This window comes from Cheilinus undulatus, linkage group 12, assembly GCF_018320785.1.
Source record: "Cheilinus undulatus linkage group 12, ASM1832078v1, whole genome shotgun sequence".
NCBI lineage: Eukaryota > Metazoa > Chordata > Actinopteri > Labriformes > Labridae > Cheilinus > Cheilinus undulatus.
The window spans coordinates 23,543,260-23,566,185 of record NC_054876.1 but is presented as its reverse complement, the minus strand read 5'-3'; the positions used below and the strand labels follow the sequence as shown (position 1 = coordinate 23,566,185).

At 38.9% G+C, this 22,926-nt stretch overlaps 1 protein-coding gene across 3 annotated transcripts in view; it reads left to right on the top strand.

Annotated features, from left to right (window-relative positions):
• The window catches only part of LOC121519139 (transcription factor COE1-A-like), a 135,595-nt gene that overhangs the window by 9,804 nt on the left and 102,865 nt on the right, over window positions 1-22,926 (top strand). For all 3 annotated transcript variants that reach the window (XM_041801952.1, XM_041801953.1, XM_041801951.1), the window contains 2 exons: window positions 8,764-8,837; window positions 15,547-15,615. In XM_041801952.1, coding sequence (XP_041657886.1) covers window positions 8,764-8,837; window positions 15,547-15,615 — 143 coding nt within the window. The remainder of the gene's footprint in view (window positions 1-8,763; window positions 8,838-15,546; window positions 15,616-22,926) is intronic.

The window sequence follows — 22,926 nt, the reverse complement described above, 5'->3', positions numbered from 1 at the left end:
TTCTAATTATTTGATTTAAGAGAACTCAAAAACTGTTTTCTTTTAGTTTTAAGGATATAGAAATTTAAACTCTAACATTATCTTGACAGCTTTGGAATACCCATGTTAAATTTTTAACTAAGGGACCCCCCCCCCAATTCATCAATGAATCAAGAAAATAATCATCCAATTCATCAATGATTGAAATAATCATGCAGCGCTACTATTTTGTTTACCTTTACATTAAAAATACACATCTTAATCATTTAAAGTTATAATAGATATTTACCTTATATGTAATGCACCTAACCTGACACGTCAGATGGATGTGTTTCACACAGCCATCTGAGAAACCTTCAATACTAAGCGTTTTGGAAAGGACAGAGGCTTTGAAAAAACTCGGAGTATGATTGGATGAACGTTCTGTCTGTCACATCTTTCAGCAACAAAAGATGTGGCGTAGCCGCGACCAAGGTGTGTGTGCGCAGCTACCAAAGAATAACACGAACCGTGGCGACTATAGACATGTCAGTACACGACTTTTGTCGTTTTTGAAGAGAAAACAACTCACTGCTGTTCTTTGTTCTTCTTTTAACGAAGAAATGTTGTCAAGTTCTGATAAAACTGGCACTTTAGCAGCATCCATGCTAAGCTCTCCCGCCATAATTACACCGGCCTCTTGTTGCTGCTTGTTTACATCATGATTCTTCTGTGCCTGAAAGTACTGCCCCTCAATGCTGATTGGTCCTGTCACTTTCTAACCAGGCGCAGACGGTTCAGACGGGAGCTTTGCAAGATGGATTCACCAGTGAAAAACAAGGAAACAGGCATTTCCATCTGCTTTGCAACATTATAATGCACCTTTATCGACTATAATTTGAGCCCCATTGGGCATGCAGCCCTTAGGTAATCGTCTACCTCTGCCCAGTGATAAAACTGCTGATGATTTCAGTGAAGACTAAAAGAAATAAGTGCCCTGACCTAAGCTTGTGAACCAGCAGCTTGTCATAAAGTGATGACTGGATACTATACAAAAAAATGCTGAATCAATATCTTGCAATATGGATGTTTTCCTCACACTTGTATGTTCATTTTTCTAAAAAGATGATTTGGGATCTGGTACAAAGTGTCTTGAAGTGCAGATGTTGAGCTTTTTTGTCAGTGCTGTCAAATGCATTTTTTTCATTTTTTTGTGTTGTGCTGGGTATATAACTGCTCTTAAACTCATATTACTGTCTAGCTCACAGCTCTGATTGTGATTCTTCTGCCTACGCCGATGTTTGGCACCTAAAGCTGCCACTTGAGTCTGACATCCTGCTATTTCTGCGTGTCTACCTGTGTATGTGCTGAGAGGGCCGGTGTATTCGACTTAAACGTAGGAGGAGGAGAGCGCCTCCTCTGCTCCTCAGATGTAGATTTAGGCGCGTGGTTGATCACGACTCTGTCCCGGAGAATAAAGCATCTGTCACTGCGGCCCTGTCGGATCACTTGCTCGCTCGTAGACCTGACACTAACGCAGGAGGAAGTGTGTTCCCCCGCTTAACGGCTCCTTGTTTACACGCCGCGCATGTCACGCTACTTCAAAGGAGGAGGAGCGAGCAGTGGAGATGCTGCATGAAAGGTCTGGTGAGGAGGAGAGAAGGAGGAGACAGAGGAAAGAGAAAAACAGATGGAAGATAAGAGCGGAGAGGAGAGGTGACAGAAGAAGCAGAGATAAATGTGTGCCTGGATGGTAGAAGAAGTTTCTCACACAGGAGCCTCGCTAAGAGGATGGTGGAAATATTCTCTTTATTTGTTTGAGCTTCAGATATCTCAGCAGGACAGACTGAGTGATATTAGACACTTATGACCTCAGCTTTTCCTCGATTGACAACTTTTCATGGTCGGTTGTGTTTCAGCAGTCCTGTCGTTGAAATGGAAACTCCTCCTGGAGTCCAAACAGGGCTAAAACAAGAAAAGGATTGCCAGGATTAGATAGTTGTGAATAAGAAGATGATTTCAAATTATGACTGAACATCATCTCCTTTTATCAAGACTATTTTAAATGAGTTTGCCAAAAATAGACCAAAATAGATGCACCTTTTCAAGCAGGAAATTAATCTTTGTGATCAGTGTAATACTAAAGCCTATCTAAAAGATTTTTTTTCATGTATTTGTAATTGCATTTAACCATCAAGTCTTAAGTGGAGAAAATGCTTAAAGAAACTCATCACAGGGTCATTTTATCATAGGGTGTACAGTATGACGTGAGGCTGCTAAAAATGTGGCTAAAGTTAGCAGTTAGCTCCGCCAGCCTTCGTTCCTCTTTTATATTGTGCTTAATGTGGTTCCTCATCACTTTGGTTGAGTAGTTAAACATGAGTATAACCCTCAACAGCCTACATACATCTTAACTTCCATGTTCTAGGCCAAAACACTGCCATACCATGCTTTTCATATGACATGCTGAGTTTCTCATGTGGGAAAGTGCGTGGAGAAAACTCTGGCAGAAAGGTAGCAGCCATTTACTGAGGCTACAGCAGCTACTAGTGGTGGGAGGCTTCATTACAGTTTTAAACAAGTGTTTGACCAGGATTTTAGCCCTGTGTTTTAAGATGCATAAAAAGTTTCAACGACTTGTAAATCTTGCGCATTCTGTTATCTGTCTAGACGGCTAACTGTGCATCCCTTGAGAAAGACTTGTATTTATTTACTCGAAGCAAAGCCACACACCGTTTGTAATCCCTGTTTACAGATTCTATTCAAAACTGTATCATCTGTAGTACGAAGTTATTAGATCACTGATCAGGACTTTGCTGATTGTGCTGTGAGTGAGGAGGCTGAAACATTGTTGTAACGTCTCCTGGGCCAAAACAAAGATCCAGGCATTTGGGGATGCAATCCATCGATTCGCTGACTGTGAATCGATGGGATCAAATGCAGACTTGGACTTGGGCCCAGGGCAACTTCTCGTGTCTAATGCTGATGTGCTCAGGAGCGAGGACAGGAAGGGTCAGCTAGGAACAGCAGCTACACTTTTACAACCACATGCATCGTGTAGGGATCAGCTGGGGAGATACCCGGAGAGTTGGGGCATGGGTCTGGTTGAGGTCTGGACGATGGCCATCAGGAGGCCAGAACAGTACAGGACCAAGGTTGATGTGGCGAAGTGCCAAACCGGCACTCCTATACCTGACCTGACCTGCAGCATCAGGTGACTGCCACTCTCTGAGTAATTTCCACATGCAAATTGTGTGTACTCTGTAATGGTGGCAGACATCGATATGATGAGTCAAATCTACTTGTCAGCGTCTGAAAATATACATCGAGCATTTCGTCATCCATTTCTCTCAGCGGTTAAACAAGTGTAAAAACTTCTCAGTCCTCTGTCTCAGCTGATTCAGTGACCCTACATTCAGTCTCCCTGCCGAGTATTGCAGGACAACGCAGATACTGCAGGTTCAACATATAAGTATAAATCAGGCTTGCAGTTAAACTGAGACTCACTAGGAACAGATCATGGTGTTGTCCTCCAGGGCATTGGTTCCCAACCTGGGGTCCGGGAGCCCCCAGTGGGGGCGCCAAAGATCTTAGGGGGGTCGTGAGCCTTTGTCTGCTCTGAGGCTGGCAAAATAACATTTGGAAATATTGACTAAAACCATGATAAAGCTGTTATTAAGTAGTTTATACAGAAGTCTTTTGATAAGAAAAGTATGCATAGGTCTTTTTTAGGGATTTATCAGTCAAACAATTAAAATCTATGTTGATATTTGACGGCAATCTGTCACTTTTTCTTCTCCATTGCATCCTGGGGGGGCTCCGCTTTTCTTAGGTACATGTAGAGGGTGCTCCTAGGAAAAATGGTTGGGAAAAACTGCTCTAGGTCAGCGTTACTATACACTGCCCTAGAGCAGTGTATACAATACTATACAATAACAAAAAACAGAGCAGAACAGACATGAATGACAACAGAATGACACTGATAAAGTCAGAGGTAGAATAAAGGAGGAGCTGGGGTGGAGGAGGGTTGTAAAAGGTAGATTGCAGAGGGAGTAGCAAAGTGTAGGCAGGCCTTGGATATGGCAGCCTGAGTACGATTTGCCAATAGCATGCCTAGATTGCATAGGGTGCCATCAGCTGACAAGGCTTTTGTTAGATCAGCTGATCTCAATTATATGGCAGCCCTTGATTCCATGGCCTGGCTGAACTGACACTATATGCTCGGTTTACTGTAACATGTAAGAAGCTATTTTGTAAAGATATGGTTGTGGTGTGCCTTGAAATTTTGGTTTGCTCTTAAGTGGGCACTTGGGCAAAGAAAGATTGAAAACCACTGCTGTAGGGGATTAAATGAGCCAAGACATGTCAGTGTTTATTTTGCAGACATATCTAGACAGATGAATTTCACTTTGTTATTGTGACACTATGAACACACGGTCACTTCTCAGGTTGCTTATTGGGCTTTTAAGAACACATGCATCCATGTCTGTATTCTCTTGCACTCATTCAAGTATAAGGACATTTTTAACTGCTTCCACTCCTCACTCTTCTTCATGAGCATCTTCATTGGCTGACACATATATGATGAAGTCTTCAGCCCTGTTTGAGACAAATCTGTAATCATTACAGGACTATGAGTCTCAACTTTTTTGTTTTGTTTTACTAAATGTCTTTCACTGACCTGTTTGTGATTTTTGGAGGTGAAGCTCAGGTTCAGAAACCTGATTCTGTTCATTAAGATGAATGCACTCACCTGGCCCTCGGTGGAAGGACTGCTTAAAGTGTGTGTGTGTGTGTGTGTGATGAAGAGAGATGAAGAGAAAACAAAAGTGCAAAAGTGAAGAAAAGGGCTGAGAAAGCGAGAGGTTGAGATGGCAGTGATTCATGTTTGTCCAGCAGAGAAACAAGTTCAGAGGAAGCTTTCTGACCCTGTTTTCTCAGCTCAAACTGACACAACTTTGGCTTCTTTTATTACCATGCTGTCTGACAGTTCCCACACTCAGATTCTCTTTCATTTAGCGGTGATTGAAGATAAATATTAGTTTTAGATTAGACTGAACTGACTAAGTTGTTCTGCCTGAGTTGGATGATTGTCAGTGGAGTGTTAAGAGAAGCTTCTTTGCTCTATAAATGTTTTCAGTCTTGAAACACGTCTAGTTTGCTCTGTAAAAGATGAATTTGCCTCCCTTCGGCCACCTTCCTCTGTTGTTTATGTGTCTCCTTGTAAAGATCTGTCTCTTTAAAAGTCAGCACCAGCTCCGTCCACCTGTAGCAGCGCTGTCTGCTTTGCCGTTAGATTATTTTTGTTTCATATTTCACAGCTGACTGAGTGAGCACAAACCTGGAGATCTGGCCCCCCTGCAGGCTGCAGGCTCAGGTGTCGATACATTTCCTGCAGAGGTTTTCAATTGGATATTTGCACATGCATGGAAAATTATAATTGACAGGGGCCCCGGGCCCTGAGACAAGTGGGGGTCTCCAGTTCCAGAGAAAACAGAGGGTCCTGAGAAAACCAGCTTTTAGCATGAAATGCTTTAGGCTACAACATTATTTTATCAGCACTCTTAGAGTGGATTTGCTCTCTGTTAAACCCTCCAAGCTAGTTTTCTCAGGAGTGTAGTCTGAACAAATGAGGGGCTCACTCTACACCCTTGGATCATGCTGGGGCCCTGCGGAGCTCACACTCACCCAGGGGCCTCTGCTGGATCACAGAGGAGAGGTTTTTACATTGATCATCTCAGTTTTGTTGGCTTGAGACTCTGCTCTGTCAGATGACTCTTCTACACAAACCAATGTGGGTGTGATGGCAGTCTGAGTGGTCTGAACCCGGCTGAAGACGATTAGAGAGGACAAAGAAACTTTTTCACCGCTCTCTGAGAGAAATGGAGCTTGTCACTCAGTGAGACTTGCTGCAGATGGATCAGCAGATCAAACAGACTGGAATAGACCAAAGACTGACAGGCAGGTGTATGGATTGATAGATGGCTTAGCCATGTGTGACTCTGCTTTCGCTTTAGTTTGAGCTTACTAACCAGAAAACATTCAACAATAACATTATAAAGCAGAAACTGTGGTTACTACAAAAAGAATATTAAGCCTGATTTCTTAAGCAGCACTGTTTTATTTTTCTTCGAATATCCTTAAACAGTTTGTGCAAACCAGGTGTGTTTGAGCTTTAAGTGGTTGTGTCATGCTTCTAGGCAGTGTGTGGTAAGATGTGAAACCAGAAAACCTTTAAAAATATATATTTTAACATCAGAAATGATCCATGACAAATCACATCTATCAATTTGTTTACCACATGTAAACACTAGGCCAATCATATCTTGTTTTTGGTCAACTCTGTCAGAAACAATAAAATGAACTTAACTTTTACTTTATTAATTCAAGATGAAAGTCAAGTTTTCCGTTATCTAAAACTGGTGTTCAGTCATGATATTTAGTCAAAAATGCATTATTTTCACATATTCTTTTACTTTTTCACTCATCTGAAGTATCTTATCTTGGGATTTCACGATTTTCTAACTTTATCTTTAATATTTACCAAATAAAACTAATCTTTAAATGTTATATCATAAATATTAGAATGGATTTTAAGAAATAAGCAGAATCAAATGAACAGAGGATTATGCTTTTTGTTTTTGTCAAATAATAAAAAGTAATATGACTATATATTTTGAAATAACTACTAGATTCACACCCTTAGGTTTAGATTGTGGCTCTTGTAAAGTTTTTATTTTATTTATTTATTTTGAAAAGGTTTGGCTCCTTATTTGAACAGTGCTGAGTTACACTGAACTTCATGATACTTAATAATGTGATGGAATTATTAATGCTTTGATACTTTTGGATATTTCTTGTTCAAAACTGATAAAGTTTCTATTACTTTAATGATCTAAAGTATTAAACAGCATCGATCTTTCAAAAAAGACACAGATCTTTAGTTTTCATAAAAATTTAAGTTTATAGATCATGTATTAAGACAGTGTAAAGGAATTTCCTAGCCTGGTAATTAAAAGTAATTACGCAACATTATATCATAAAGTCATATAGAGTTATATATACATCATATATAGTTAGATTTCTTCTGGTTTCATAAGTTTTAAAATCAAGTGTTGTGACAACTCTAAGTGCTCCACAGCTGAATTGAATACCTTCAGATCAGACACCCTTGCTATGTTTTCCTACAGTGCACTGCTGCTAACTGTAGCCATTTCCTCTCAGCTGTAGGGTGCAGTGGTCTGAAAACATGCAAATAAGTTTGAATGCATCTGTGTGCTGACACAAAACATGACTATGACTTATCAGAGATGTTTGACTGATGTCATTTTAGTGCCTCTAAAATAATTATGAATAATCTGATTTTTTTTTTTTGTCTAAATTAACCAGAATGATGGGTCAAGTAAATCTGGATTCATTTTAATATTCACAAAAGAGCAATGAATTTATTTAATTGTCTCTGAGATTTTTATTTTTTATCTAGCTATGTAAAATCCTAATGTGAATTATCCTGCAGCATTTTAGCAAGCAAGCAACTTTATTTATATAGCACATTTCATTACAGGAAAGCTCAATGTGCTTTACAATGAGGGTTTCAAAACATCAACAGTTATTTCCATAATCATAAAAAAACTTTAGAAGCTCGTGAATAATGACATCAGAGACAGGACAGAAAATATACAATGGAAAACAAAAGAGGGCATATGGCCACACACGGATCACATAAACACACAGAAATTATTTGTATGCTTTAGGAAATAGATAAAGATATGAAATAAAAGATATGAAAATAAATGTTTTTAGGTTTTTATGATCATATATATTTCCTCAATTTTATCATTGTCATGTTCACCCATCTTGAATCATTTAGTCCTACTCTCTGGTGTTTCCTGAGCTTATTTATGAAATCATGTCCTGAGTCAATCAGAGGCTGTTCTTGGAGAGTCTTGAGGTGTTTTTACTTTGAGCATATTGTGTGATGAGGGTTCATAGTGTTTTCTTTTCTTTTTACGTTAATATTTCTGTCTTACATATTGTTGTATGAAAAGTAGGCTATGTGATGGTGCATGGATTGGCACTGTTGCTTAACAGCAAGAAGGTTCCTGGTTCAAATCCTGGTCAGGTCGGGTCTTTCTGTGGTGAGTTTGTTCTCACCATGCATGTGTGGGTGCTCTCTTGGTGCTCCAGCTTCCTCCCATACATCTCTAAACTGATTATATCTATCTGAAAACTTCTCAAACTCACTTTTCACTTTGTCATGGTGTGGACTGAGTGTAGATGAATAAGGTTAATTTTTTTTTCAACTGTAGCTTCAGACTGCAACAGAAAAAAATTGAAAAAAGTGAAGGGGGTCTGAATACTTTTTGAATGCACTGTATAAGAGCAGTTGAACAGGTGTACCTAATGAATTGGGCGATGAGTGAAGAGGCTCCTTTATTTATTTCAGTGTGTTTTATTTCTAACCAGAAACTCCTCACAAGAGCTTAAAGCTGCACTTTTTTGCTTTAAACCGCAGAACTCAACCATCATATATCCAGTATTTCATTCTTTGCTTTTAATGTTTGTAGTTAGACCCAAAAAGTCAAGATTTATCTACCTGATGGACTTTAAATATTACAAAATAAATCTTGATTGTTTAACATGGGCATTTTGACTGAAGGGAACTTTTTTGTTACCTGAATCTGATCTCTGATAACAAGCACATTTGAAACTGTCATTCTATAAGGCTTTGTTAAAATTCTGTGTTCATTCCTGTGTATTGTCTGTGAGCTAACACTATATTTCCACTTCTGTTTCCCCCCACAGGCGATCGTTTATGAAGGCCAAGACAAGAACCCTGAGATGTGCAGAGTGCTGCTCACACACGAGATCATGTGCAGGTAAAGGATCAATGCATACATCTACTTTTTCTCCTAAATTATCCTCTCTCTCTTTTTTAACACACTTACAGAAAGTTCCCACCAATCACCTCTCTGTACTCGATACATTTCTTATTTTGTCACACTCATTAACCCCCCCACACATACACACCCAGACGCACAGGCATGAAGCTGTATGCGTTGAGGATGATGAGTTTTTAGCTATCAGAGTGGTTGCTTTAATTATAAACTAAAGATGAATTTCTTTCTGGAAGTAGGTTGGGAGGAAAGAGCTCTATTTATAGAGGCATTTTACAAACCTATCCTATACAATGGAAAATGTGTGTGTGGATGCAGGCTTGGTGTGTAAGTGTGAGATGCCTGGTTAATTAGGACACAGAGAAACTCATTAGTCAATCTGAACCCTCCTGTTGTTTCATGGCTAACAAATGGGCCTTCCTGCACAATCTGACGATAAAATATAGGGTATCTCTCTCACACACATACGCACACACATATGTAAACACATTAGACACAAAGAAGTATGCATATGCACGCTCTCTCGTGCACTCCGCAGTTATAAAAATTCAAATTTAGCACATGAATTAAGTTGTTCTTATTCCCTGACCTTGTCACCGAACAACTTTAAGTGTAACAATATAAATTGGGGTTCATCTATATGCACAAGCAGGGACTTTAGCCGTGAAATCAGGAACACTAATATTTTATTCTATATATGCTCACTGAATATTCCTCCGCCTGAGGAGGTTTACAAAGAACACATTGAAATTCTGATAAGATTTACAGGGAATTTATAGATAAATAGTATTTTGAAACAGATATTATGGTAAAATATTGCTGTTTATCATGCAGAGAATGGACATGAATAAACTGTTTGCATAAAATGAACTGAATCCACAGTTAAAAAGTCTCCAGTGTTAAAACATTTCCAGAAATTACGACATTGTAAACATGGCTTGTCTGAAGCAGCAGCTGAGGTCAAAGTTATGGACATTTCCTTATGTTCTGACATGCTGATTCTGCAGCACAGGCCTCACACACTAATGTAACACACACAAAAAGAGCGCGGGGCGTCCATTAATCAGTGTGGCTCATTGTCACTGTGCTGCTATTAGCCATATGTTCACAGCCAATCTGCCAGCATGCAGACCTGCCATGCAAACCTGTTTGGAGTTCTGCTGCCATACGAGAGGTTTCACTTATGAATGGATGAAAGGAACACATGTGACGTTTATAACATGTGTTCAACATGACTCTTGGTTAAAGTGTATGTAGTCGTGTTTCACAAACCACCGTCCACTTCTCACAGAATAGCTCATAAATCAGCTTGTCCCAGTTTCTTTGAAAGCTTTACGTGTTAATGTTTGTGAGATATATTCACTTAAAAACCTAAATGTTACATCCTGTTACATTGGAAGTATTTCAGATATCTGTACACAGTATTTTTAAGACATTTGGTTTTTATCATTGATTGTGAAGCTTGTTCATTTAGGATTCTTAGGATTCTTTTGGATCTTCATTTCCCAAATTCTTTTTAAATAATGTTTCGTGAGTTGAATAATGTTTGGCTGCACTGATCTTTTTTTTCGCTTGATATACAAGGTGCAATAAATAAACAAAAAGGGAGTGCTTGTCTGCTATACTCACTGTTACATCAACAACATTCAACACAGCCTCTCTGTATCTAAAATTGTTTTAATTGATAATTTAAAGAAAAGAAAAAATAAAGTGTCATAGATTGTGAAACTGTGACAAGTATAAATGAATAAATACATTAAATCTTCATTTTAGCTTATAGGAGCATATTATATTCTTCAGTGGAGCAGATTTCATGATGTGTTATTATATGATTATCTTGCAATTAGAGCTGTCACGCAATTAAGTTTGTAAACTGTTTTTATTCACACAATTTCAATAATTAATCATGAATAAATCATTCATTTATGTTGCATTTCAAATCAGTATCTAAGTCCATACTGACAATGTGGAATGGCTCCTACCACTTGCTTGACTTGTATCAAATGACTACACAGAAATGTACTTTATGGTGTTTGTTTTATAGAGAATGATTTAAATGAGAGCTACATTACTATACCAGTTTATTCTGAAACCATGACCTGGAGGTAGTAGGCAGCTTTAAAGAGCTTTTTCTGTCACATACAGTGTCAAACACAATTATAGAATATATCAAAGTGCACATGCAAAATGATTCACTTAGGTCTAATGATCAATGCTTAATGTGACTGCATCTACAGTTTATTTGCTTTACTGTGATAATTAACCCTGTTAGGCCATGCAGTATTTTTTTAAGAAACTCTTCTTTGTTATTCCTTTACTATGCTATTAGTAGTCATAAGCTAAGACTACTTAAGTCCTTGTTTGGATAACCGCCTGCTTTTATTTTTTAAGAAAATAAGAAACTTTTAGTGGGTAAAGACATTAGCTTAACTACAGAGGAAAAAGTTGCTACAGATTGAAAAGTAAAGAAAATCTTAAGAGAATGAGTAAAAAAAGAAAAATGTCTGCTCATACAAAGAATATATTGTTGTAAGAAGCATCCCCACAGCATAACGCTGCCACCACCATGCTTGGCAGATGGGATGGTGTTTTTTGTGGTGATGTGCAGTGCTTGGTGTCTTCCAAAGGTAGCGTCTTGTCTGATGGCCAAAAAGGGACCATTTTTGTTTCATCAGACCAAAGAACCTTCTCCCAATTGACCATGGAGTCTCCCACATGCTTTTGACAAGCTCAGGTCCAGATATGATGTGAGTTTACTTCAACAGTGATTTTCTTATTGCTACTCTCCCAATCAAGCTTTGACTGATGAAGAACCCAGGCATCAGTTGTGTGCAGAGGCTCTCCCCTCTCAGCTGCTGAAGGCTGTAACTCTATCACAGTAGTCATAGGTGTCTTGGTGGCCTCTTTAACTAGCCTCCTCTGTAAAGTATCATTATATTTTCACATTGAACTTTCTTCATAAATACAAACAAATGTTCTTGTTCATCAGCTGCCTTCCCTTAATATTTTTCTTTCATTTTCACAGTCAAAACATGAAAAATGGCATCTTAGATTCTACTCTATTGTTTAAATCCTGTGCATGTGTGTGCGGTCTGTCTGTATGTTGTGTGTGTGTCTATGGTAGGAGGAGGAAGAGTGTGTGAGCAGATGATTAGATCACCAGGATCCACGGCAATAAGTGCTACATTACCCCCATCCTGCCCCCCATCCCCTTCCATTTATAACATCCTCCACTTTGCTACTCTTCTTCCACTGTCCTCCCTTAATCTCCTCATCTGCTCCCCCCTTCCTCACCCCTTATCTCCCATTCTCCTCCTCTCAAACCTCTCATTGGTGCTGTGACGGTCCCACAAAGTGACCCAGTTCATAGAGCTGCAGACAGGACGTGACAGAGAGCACAGAGAGAGGAGTTAGATAGTAGAGACAATGTGTGAGGTGTAACGTATCAGCCTCTTTCTTTCCACCCCTGCCATCTGTGACGCTGGGAAACCTGAGACATCTCCCCTTCCTCTTTCTTCCCACCCAAACCTCTCCTTTCTCCCTCCTCTTGTTTTAGCTTTCCCTCCCACGCTCAACCTTTCACTCTTCTCTTGCTTACACCTTTATTCATAATTGATGCACACAGGAAAGCTTTGACACACTAATACTGCAGATGTGTGAATCGTGGTGCACATGCCAGGTTTTTTTTTCTCCTCGCTGTGTGTCCCACCCACTCCTATTCTGTGCCTCAGGCCTCTTCAATCCTCCCCCACCCTCCACCTCACCTGTTCATCAGAACAATTAAAATTGACTGGAAGTTGTCTCATACTGTTCCAAAAATGATGCATGGCATGTCTGCTCTCGAAATAATCAATAAGAGAGTCTGTAGAGGATTAAAACTAGAAAGGGTTTCTTGAGGTTTAAACATGATGTGCAGTTTGTCAGATTATGTCTCATTGCTTTTCTGTTAGGAGAAAAATTGAGACAACAGCAGGGTCTTAAGTAAAAGTCAGACATACTGTTGACTTATATGTCATTCAGAATTTTGGCTTTATAGTTTGTCTTGTAAAATCGATATTATAAATCCGATCAGTATAAGATGCAGTCTATTTTGAAGGGGTAAAACAGTTGAAACTGTATTACTGCCTTCCAGTTTTCACTGTGTTGCCATGGAAAATTTGTACTCCTCTTAGCATTATGGTTATTGTTGAGCTCTCATTCTTTGGTGATAGTTGTGAGGTACAGACCCACAGCCCATAGTCACTCTGCTTACCTCTACTGGTCACTATACCACCATTTTCTTTAGATGCAGGCTCATGACCTAAGGGAGAAAATCTGTTAAAAACAGGCTCTGCCAGACCAGTTCATGTTACTATGTATCCCAGCACCTTTTGAGCATGTTTGAGTTAAAACTTATTCCATTGAAAAGCCTGTTTATTTCGCTGTTAAATGGTGCCACATTTGTAAGGAACATGTATTTGTGGGATGAGCAGCAGAGCTGAGTATGTGGGTTGCGTCCATTAAAAAAATGGTCAGATCTTCTCTGTCAGTGCTGAACAGCTTATTTTGCAGTTGCTATTGACTCTTCTTTGGTGCTTCTGGTACCCCCAGGTGCTGATAATAAGGTGCCTGACTGGACCCTGCTACAGTGGTCAGCAGGTGTCTGCTCTAAGAATCGGCATGTTTCACTAATCTGGAAAGGGCCTGTATGATCGCACAACTTAAAGCTGGTGCTCTGCACAACCAAACAAAATTTCCTATAACAGGGATTTGAGAGACAGGCTGCAAAGTGGATGTCCAAAGAAGACGACACCCCAAGAAGACCGTTGCCTCACACCGCCAGCACTTAGGAACCATTGGATGAGGGTCCAAGCGTGAGGGGAACACAGAGAATACTATGCTGATTGCTTCACCAATAGAGTAGCATCTTTTGGTGGAGGCAGTGTGATGGTGTGGGGCGACATCTCCCTCACTGGAAAAACGAGGCTTGTCATCACTGGAGGCAATCTCAATGTAGAGAGATTTCAAGATGAGATTCTGCAACCAGTGGCAATCCCATATCTCCACAGTCTGGGGCCGAACTCTATCCTCCAAGATGACAACAAAGCCCCTACAGAGCAAGAATTTTTTAGAGATTACCTCCAGAATTTGGGAGTGGAGAGGATGGAACAGCCTGCCACCAGTCCTGACCTCAACCCCATTGAACACTTGTGGGATCAGCTTGGGTGTGCTGTTTGCACCAGAGTGACCAACACAACTACACTGGCTGACTTTGGATAAGATAAGACCTTATTGATCTTAAGTCAGCCAGCGTAGTTGTGTTGGTCACTCTGGTGCAAACAGCACACCCAAGCTGATCCCACAAGTGTTCAATGGGGTGAGACTTGCAACAAATGCTGGTTGAAGGATAGGATGGCATCTAACATGAGGAGGTGCCAGGCTGTGTATGTATGGTTCTTCTACATACAGAGGGTTTGTTCAATGAGTAAATAGTTGAATTGCCAGATTGTCTTGTTTCTTCAGACTTCAATCCACCAAACAACACCAAACAAGAGTCAATAGCAACAGAAAAATAAGCTGTTTGGCAATGGTAGTAACCCACACAGCTCTGCTGCTCATCCCACAAATGCATGTTCCTTACAAATTTGGGCACCATTTAACAGTGAACTAAACAGACTTTCCAACTGTCTTAAGATTTTTTGCCAAGAAGCATTGTTACAACGATGAAACAATCAACCAAACACAAATTTCCTTTCTTTTAATGCTAGGTTTATTTTGGCTGACAATAAAAGCTTTTATAAATGTGTTAATGAGCTTGTAGAAAAACTGATAACTGATCATGTGCCAGTTGCAGTGGCAGAGATATTTAGTCTGAGTTTGTCTTTCTTCTCAGTTGACCAAAAGATAGTTTGAGAGATTTTTTCAAATGGTATCAAAATATGGCTTCAGTACTCAAAGAGATAGCATCATTCAGACACTGTCCAGTATTTTCCACAGTCTATGGATGTAGCCCATTTGTTTCTAGAGAGGTGTTACGAAGCCCAACAATGGCTGTTGAAATCCTGCCAACTAACTTCCTTCTTCTCTATCAGCAAGCTAAGAGGTAGAGCTGAATGTCTGAAGTCCATTTAAGGAGCAGCAGTATTTTGGACATTTTCCTTACCTCAGTTTTTTAGGTTTGTGGTTTCTACTTGACTAATACAGGACTTCAGGTAAAGGAATTATTTGCACTAGTTTATTTGGGGCATCCAAGCAAAGACTGATTAGAATTAGAGGTGCACTGAAGATTAAAAAAGGGAAAATCCACACCTCCCCTCTGCACGTCTAAGTTAGCAGCACCAATTGAAATGTAACTTCCAGGGGTACAAGAAGCTCTTAATTCACTTAAATCCATGGTATCATGTCTGTTTTAAGTACTCAGCTCGTACCCTTAAAAACTTTCTTTTTTTTTCTGCTTCACACTCGCTTTACATGTCATGTAGCTCTATTTTTATCTGTGCTGTCACCGTAGACCTGCTTAGCACTGCAGTTCCGTCTTTGACCTGCTTTCAACAGATTTAATCAATTTTCTGTGAGTTTGCTGTTAAGCTGAAGACATTGATACAGACATAATATGCTGAAACATTCTAACATCTAAATCTGAACTTCTGTGTAATGTACTGTAAGTCTGAGTATTTTCTAACTCTTCTTCTACTGTCTCCTCTTCTTGCAGTCGATGCTGTGACAAGAAGAGCTGCGGAAACCGTAATGAGACACCTTCAGACCCTGTTATCATCGACAGGTACTGACTCTCCCTCTCTGTTTCTCTCTCTCTCTCTCTCTTACACACACAATCGCACACACTCGAGGCGAGTTGACCTGTTTGAATGGCGGCATATGACAGGATGTTTGTGTGTTTTGATGATCAGCTGTCGCTCCTGGAATAGACGCTTTTAGACAGAAGTGATGGCTTCTGATGGAAGACGGAGTGAGACTGAGTCTTTAAATCAAACACTTGTGGTACTGAACTGGTAAAATAGCAGGAATTTGAGGTCCATGTGTACTTTTTATGATTCAATTTAGGCCTGTGCAGGGGTTCACATAAATGCACATCAGCTGCTCTGTTTGCACCTCATATCTGTCAGATTCAGGCACATGCACATACACAAGAGCATCCTCACATCTGAGTGAACAAACATCACTCAGATGATTGTGTGTGTCCTCTACGTAACTCAAAGCACCGAGCTGTTTACTAGCAGAAGCTGTCTGTTGCCAGTTTTTCCCTACCTGCCTGTCTGTCTGTCTGATTCTTTCTTTCTTCCTCCTGTCTCTCTGTTGAGGTGGAGGACTGAAGTTATCCCTCCCTTACCTCCCCTCCTCCTCCCCCTGTCTCTCTCTGTCTCTCCTGCAGCAGCTTCAACAGAAGCGCAGGAAAAATGGGTCATGAGCAAAGAAAAAAGTGACAGAAAAAAACTGAAATGAGATCCATCCTCATTTTAATCTGATTTCTCCTTGGCAGTTGTTTTAACCCTCTGTGATCAGGTTTTTCTACGTGTAAGTCTGTGTGAGTGTTTGGGAGAAAAATTCACAGGGACAGGAGTGGAGGAGAGCTGAATATCATCAGTGTCACCACATTATGAGAGAGCTCAGCGATCGTTACCAGAGGACGGTAAAAAAGTACTGTAACTCGCTGTTCAATTAAGAACGACAAACAAATAAATGAAATCAACTATCTTTATTCCAGTTTTTCTCTTATTTTTGTCCTGATGTGTACATTTAACCTAAGCTTTGATATACAGCATAATCACAAAATTCAGGACTTTGTCAGATGATGCACATCTTGTTTGTTTCTTGTATTTTAACTGTAAATGAGTAAGAGTGAAGTAGGAATGACAGTGATTTTTAAAATTTACTTATATCACTAATAAATGATTTAAACAATGATTTATTACTGCTCAAGTCTTATTGTAACTATTAAAATTAGTAATTTTAAAGTATTCTGACATCTTTTAATTATTTTAGTACTTTCTTTAGACACATGGCTTGAAATCTCCATCTAATGCTCTTTAATGCTGTGTAATGAAGCCTCTCGCCATCAGAAGCCGAGGTAGCTTCCTGTCAGAGCTTTCTGCCAGCAAATTCGCCGGGAGAAATTAGCTAAATAGGGAAATAGAAGCCAGGGAACATCCTTCATAGCTACGTAGCTTATTTATCTGCTTTGTAAGCTTAGCTTCAGCTATGTAGCTGTGTTAGCAATGTAGCACATAGCTTTCTTAGCTATGAAGCTATGTTATATAGCTTAGCAGCTGCGTTAAAATGTTTTAACAGAGGGCAGGCTTTTTTCTTGTAAGCAGACTGTTTACCTGGCTTAATTAAAGCTTATTTGCTGTCAGTAAACATGAATTTTGTATATTTAACTATTTGAGCCACAATGCAAAAACACAACATAGATATAATTCTATATCGTTAGCTTTTACTATATGTTATTCCTGTGAACGTGGGCTCTAACATTTGTCCTGTGTGAAGAAGTATAAGGAGTTTTCATTTCCAACTCTAGCTGTATATCCACTTTAACTCTCACCTTATTTTTGTGTTTGGAAACCTCTCATTACTTGGATAAACACTCTTTCATCTGTTTCTTAAAGAGATGTTTGGTGGAGGAATATCAAACATCATACTTCTCAGTGTGTGCCAGTCACATTCTTCTCTTTCCTCGGCTTTCTCAGAAATCTCAGCCTACACTCCATTATATATCGGCCTAAAAGGTGTGTGTATCTGTGTGTGCTCACATGTGGATGGTTAGTTTGATTTATTTCTCGTAGGAGTTATAAGTTCTATATTTTATGTGACAAACTACAAGATAAACAACATAGTCACTGTAAGTTGTTTATCTTTATGTGTGTATCGAGCCTGTTTGGAGACTATTAGAGTGTGTACTTGTGTGTTTTTATGGCTGGAGGAGAAGATCAGAGTGCATTGTGGGAGATGTCAGGGAACTTGGTCAGGATGGAATGTCAAGGTTACCGTGGATACCGTGGGATACTTCCTGTAGCCCCCTCCTCTCAGAGTAACATCTGGAACTCTGCACTCATAGTGAACATGTGGAGAGAGACTAAATGAGAGCTTTAGTTGTGTCACTGCTTCTAATCAGGCAGATACTTTTAATGAACTGGAAATCTCTTCTAGTCATTGACAATCTGATGTTTGATGTTTGAATTCATTTATAAGTATTGTTAAAATGGGGGACTGACCCAGTGAGCGCCAGCTGAGATTTCAATGATATTTGGTTCAAAACCGAGGTCTGAGGATCTAAGACTTCTGTTTAACCATTTTCAGTGATAAAACATACTCATGGTGTGACGAGACACAATTTTGTTTCATGATTTTGATGATGACAATTATGATTGTACTGGCATTTGGCCAAAACTATCATGGTCAGTGAAATGTAGATGATGCAGAGACATCTTTTTAATACATTTGAAATTTCATACAAAACCATAAATATTACGCTCTGTCTGCTGTGTGATGTTAACCGGAAGCACTGCTACACACCCATTTCAAAGCAATTGATTTTTCACTTCTTTATTTAGCAGATGGTTGAGAACATTTCACACACAGATAGCTGTGCAGTCACAGAGAGCACAGAAGATCTGCAGTGATCTTGTAGCAAATGTAGCTATATCCCAGTCTCCTTCCTTCTTTTCTACAATAACATATTTTTTTACTCAATAACCATTTACCTTTTTTAAAATGTGCTGTTTGTAAATTTTTATTGTCATGTGGGGATTTAACTCAATATGTTTTCCACATTTCAAAGCACTTGATCACAAAGCAGAGATAAATTAAAGGCTAATATATTAAGCATTTATACTTAAATACAAGTCTGCCTATAAGGGGGGTTAAAGAGGAGAGGTTTCTGGGGCCCAGACAAATGGGGGGCTCCTTGAGGAAAGGAAAATCATGGTACATTGTAAAGTTAATTTGTGATAACCATATTTCATATTTAACATAATTAATAACCAGTCTTATTAAAGCAATTAAAAAAAAGTTATTTACCTATTAATTGATTCTGTAGCACAGTATAGCCTTTTTTTTTTTTCAAAATGCAAACCCCTTTTCTTAAAATAAAATGGCATTTTTTTGGTAATGTCAACAACGTGGATCGGCACACTGATATAAACCATTAGGAATGTTAGGTCAGACTTCATGGATAAGCTGATGTGCACAAATGTCTGAGAATAAAGTAGAAGGAACAGAAATATTCTGAAGGAAAAATTAATTTAATGAATGCAAAAAAGAGAAAAAAAAAATTCAAAAAGTGGCAAGAAAGTCGGAGAATTAGTTACAGAGTGGCAACAATGAGTTAAAAGTGGCAAAATAGAATAGCAGTGGCAAAGATGGGCTGAGAAAGGCAAAAAGTGGCACTGGAGTAAAAGGTTTTAATAGTGGCAAAATTGAGATAACAGCAGCAAAAATGGGCGAAAGAAAGGCAAAAGGGGGTAGAAATGAGCAGAAAAATAGTGAAAGCGATTAAAATGTGACAACAATGGGTTACAGAGGCAAAAATGTGCAAAAAAATGGCTAAATGGGTTAAAAGTGACAAAAAAAATTGCGAAAAAGGGTTTAAAGTAACAAAAATAGGTTTAAAGTATCAGGTATTGGTTAGAAGAGGCAAAAAGGTATTTAAAGTTTGAAAAGAATGTAAAATTGGGTAGAAACATTGATGAACGGGGGTCTAGATGGGGCATTAAAAGGTAATTTGAGAATCAGAACCGGATAAAAGTTTGACACACTTTTCAGCTCCAACATGAAGTAACTGTTTGCCAGGAGTCTAGCACCACTGCTAATAATCCAACACACAAGCAGTGATGTCATCAATAAATCACAACTGAGGGAGGAGCCATTGTCTGGGTTGGTCAGGGATCCACTGCATGCTGTGGTCATGCCTGGTTATACGCACTTATATTAACTCTTATTATAGTATAAGCTAAGACCCGACTAGACTAGACTAGACTACATGAATTTGCTGATTTTGGTCTGACTGTGTCATTGTAGCCATCAGGGACATGTCCACAACTATTTCCTTTTTGTTTTCTTCCTTTAAGAGAGCAAAACTGCAACAGCCTTTGATGATTGGTCAGGATCACATTTGTAGTGTCACCACTCTGTCAGCCAAGATAGGACAAGATTATTTTTTCGTAGACTGACATAATGCCATCAAAAAGCCAAAAAAAAAAATTCTTATTAGAAGTGAGGTCATGACAGAAACACAGTGTTGACGTTAAATGAGTCAATCTGTACATTTGTAACCAAAGTGAGGTTATTTTTCCCGTAACATAGATTTCACTAATGACATCCCCCTACCTCTTTAAGCCTTTTACAGTAAATGCAACTTCAGTGGGTGTTAGACCCTTGCTGCAGTAAAACCCCACAAAACAGAGAAGAGACAACTACTGTATTCTTTAAGGTTATATAATATATAGTTTATAAAAATATGCCGTTTTTTTTTTCCTGAGTAGCTCTGTGTTTGATGATTTGACAGAAAAAAAACAAGTCAGCTCTTTAGACTGCTAATAGAAATCATCAAAGTCATGCTGATTGTACTCTTACAGCTCAGACTAAAATGAAATCAAATTTTTTAGACTTGTTGACTGTTCTTCAATTTCAACAAACTAAGCTCACATATGAGCAGTGTCAGTTCAAGGAGTTTCATGTGTTCATAAAAAGACAAAAGTATATCTTTAAATTTTGGTGCAGAAATAACTTAAGAGTATGACTCTGAGGGCTCATGCTCTTCACTTGTGTCTCCCTTTGTGTGCTTGAGCACCTGGACAGAGGGGCTTTGGATCCAGGACAAGCTGTGGCTAAATTCCTGGTCAGCATCCTTTGGAGGTCATGGCTTTGTACACCACCAAGGTCAGACTGTGTGTTGTTAACAGAGACAGCCTGGTCTATGGTGGGAATTTCCTCTTTACGTCACCAACCTTGACAGCTGTGGTGAAAAATGAAAAACAATGAATCTTGGGAGAGGTTTAACTGCTGAGAATGAAGCTATAAAAGACTCTAAATTTGGGTAAAGAGTAGCACATTTCATCTACATTGGACATTTAAGTAAAGAGTGAGAATGACTGCAGGGCAGAGTGAACTCAACCAATAAAAACCATGAGATGCTCTATAAGGAATGATGCTCTTCCCATTAGCATGTTCTCTCATCTAGGAAAACATCAGATTAATAAACCTTTTAATGCCAGACATTATAACACAATCTAAGGCTGGAGATATTCTGGCGGTTTCACCTTGCATTTCTGCTTCATGAGCATTCTTGTACATAAACTTGCCATATGTGATGCAGGTTACTGGAGGAGCCCACTGGAGGGCAAACCAGAGAGCTCAACTACCTGGTGTGTGGGATGTAAACTACAAACATGGAGACACACAAAGAGTCTACTGTAATGTAAATTTTGAGATCAGAAATCACTTTTTATTGAATCAATCAGTATTAACATCAGAAAAATTTTATTTTAGTGTACCCTAATTTCCTTGGACTTAATGTTATCTCGTAATTTCTCAAGAATAAGATGGTTACATTGGAGTAAGTTGGCATTTTACCACATTATAACTCTGAAAAATGAAATATTAAGGAAGTATTTACCCATTAATAATGTATTATTTATCAAGTCATTCCTTGTAATATTGTGGCAATTCTCTGGAAAATACATGGCATTTTATCCAAATCCCCTAACACTGCCCTAACTCTAACCCTAACCTAAGCCCTAAACCTAAAAATTACTTTAAAATTATTCATGCAGAACTCATTTTGATTAATTCACCTGGGAATTATCAAGCAGCTTATATTAAAAATGATCACCTTATTTCTAAGAAACTACTAAGTAAAATATCGCCTAATTACCAGAGATTTGCCACAATATTACGGTGTTAGCGTTAGGGTCAGGGTTAGGGTAAAATAAGACCTAATACTAGAGAATTGCCACAATATTATGAGGGTTATAGTTAGGGTAAAAAAAAACCCTAAATACCATAGAATTGCCACAATTGTACGAGGGATTACTTGATAATCAATATGTTAAACTATGTAAATACTTCCTTATTATTACTGGATTATTATTTGGTGAAATGACGACTTATTCCTTGGTTAATCAATCTTTAGATATGATTAACCAAGACTTGACTGAGAGAGCTGCTGCACCCCTGTCCTTTTCTTGCAATCTGTAGCATCTAGACACAAAAATGTTTTTTGTTGGCTCCTACTTTGGGAAAAGGCTAATATAAACATTAACCAATGTGAAGAAAACAATACAAGTAAATCTAAAAATAACCATAGGAAAAAAAAAAAAAACTTATTAGCAGATGACAACAGAACCCATTTGTTTAGTTCTTTTTATGCCAAAATATCCTCATCAGATATGTTTCCATTGAAAATCTGAATTAATATAAGCCACAGATGCACTCAGCTAAAAGTTCACGTTCACTTGTTGAATCTTAACACCGGTGCAGGGACACTGACACATTGTGGAGATTTATGGACTTGGTTTATCAGTGTGTCTTTAAAACTTTCGTCCATTGTTATCTCTGCTGTGTTGATTGTGACACTTCCTTATCTTTTACACTGCCTCTACCACACACGTCTTCACTGCATCTTGCATCTGTGTTAATTTTTTCAGGACGTTCACATGTGACACATCAAAAAAATGGCAGCCACGATGCATCTGCGTAAATCTTTGTCCTAAAAAGTCTTGTTCCCAGTGTTCATAGTGCTTCAACAATCTCAAACACACTTCAGGCTACTGTGTTTATTTCTGGGCACAAACAGGTGAAAGAAACAGAAAAGTATTTGCTTGTGATTGACAGCTCATTGCATTGCTTCAGTGCAGATATCAGTCTATGTGTGTACTTGGATGTGTATGTGCAACTGACAGCCAGCTGCCAGCGTGTGTGTAAATGCATCAGTGTGTGTGTGGCCCAGTTAATCCGTGTTGTAGCACAGTGAGTGTCCTGCCGCCTCCCGGGGTTAATATAGGGTTAACGACATGCAACGATATCCTATCATACGCCTGCTTGACTCCTAAAGAGCCACATCCACTCTCCTCCTCTT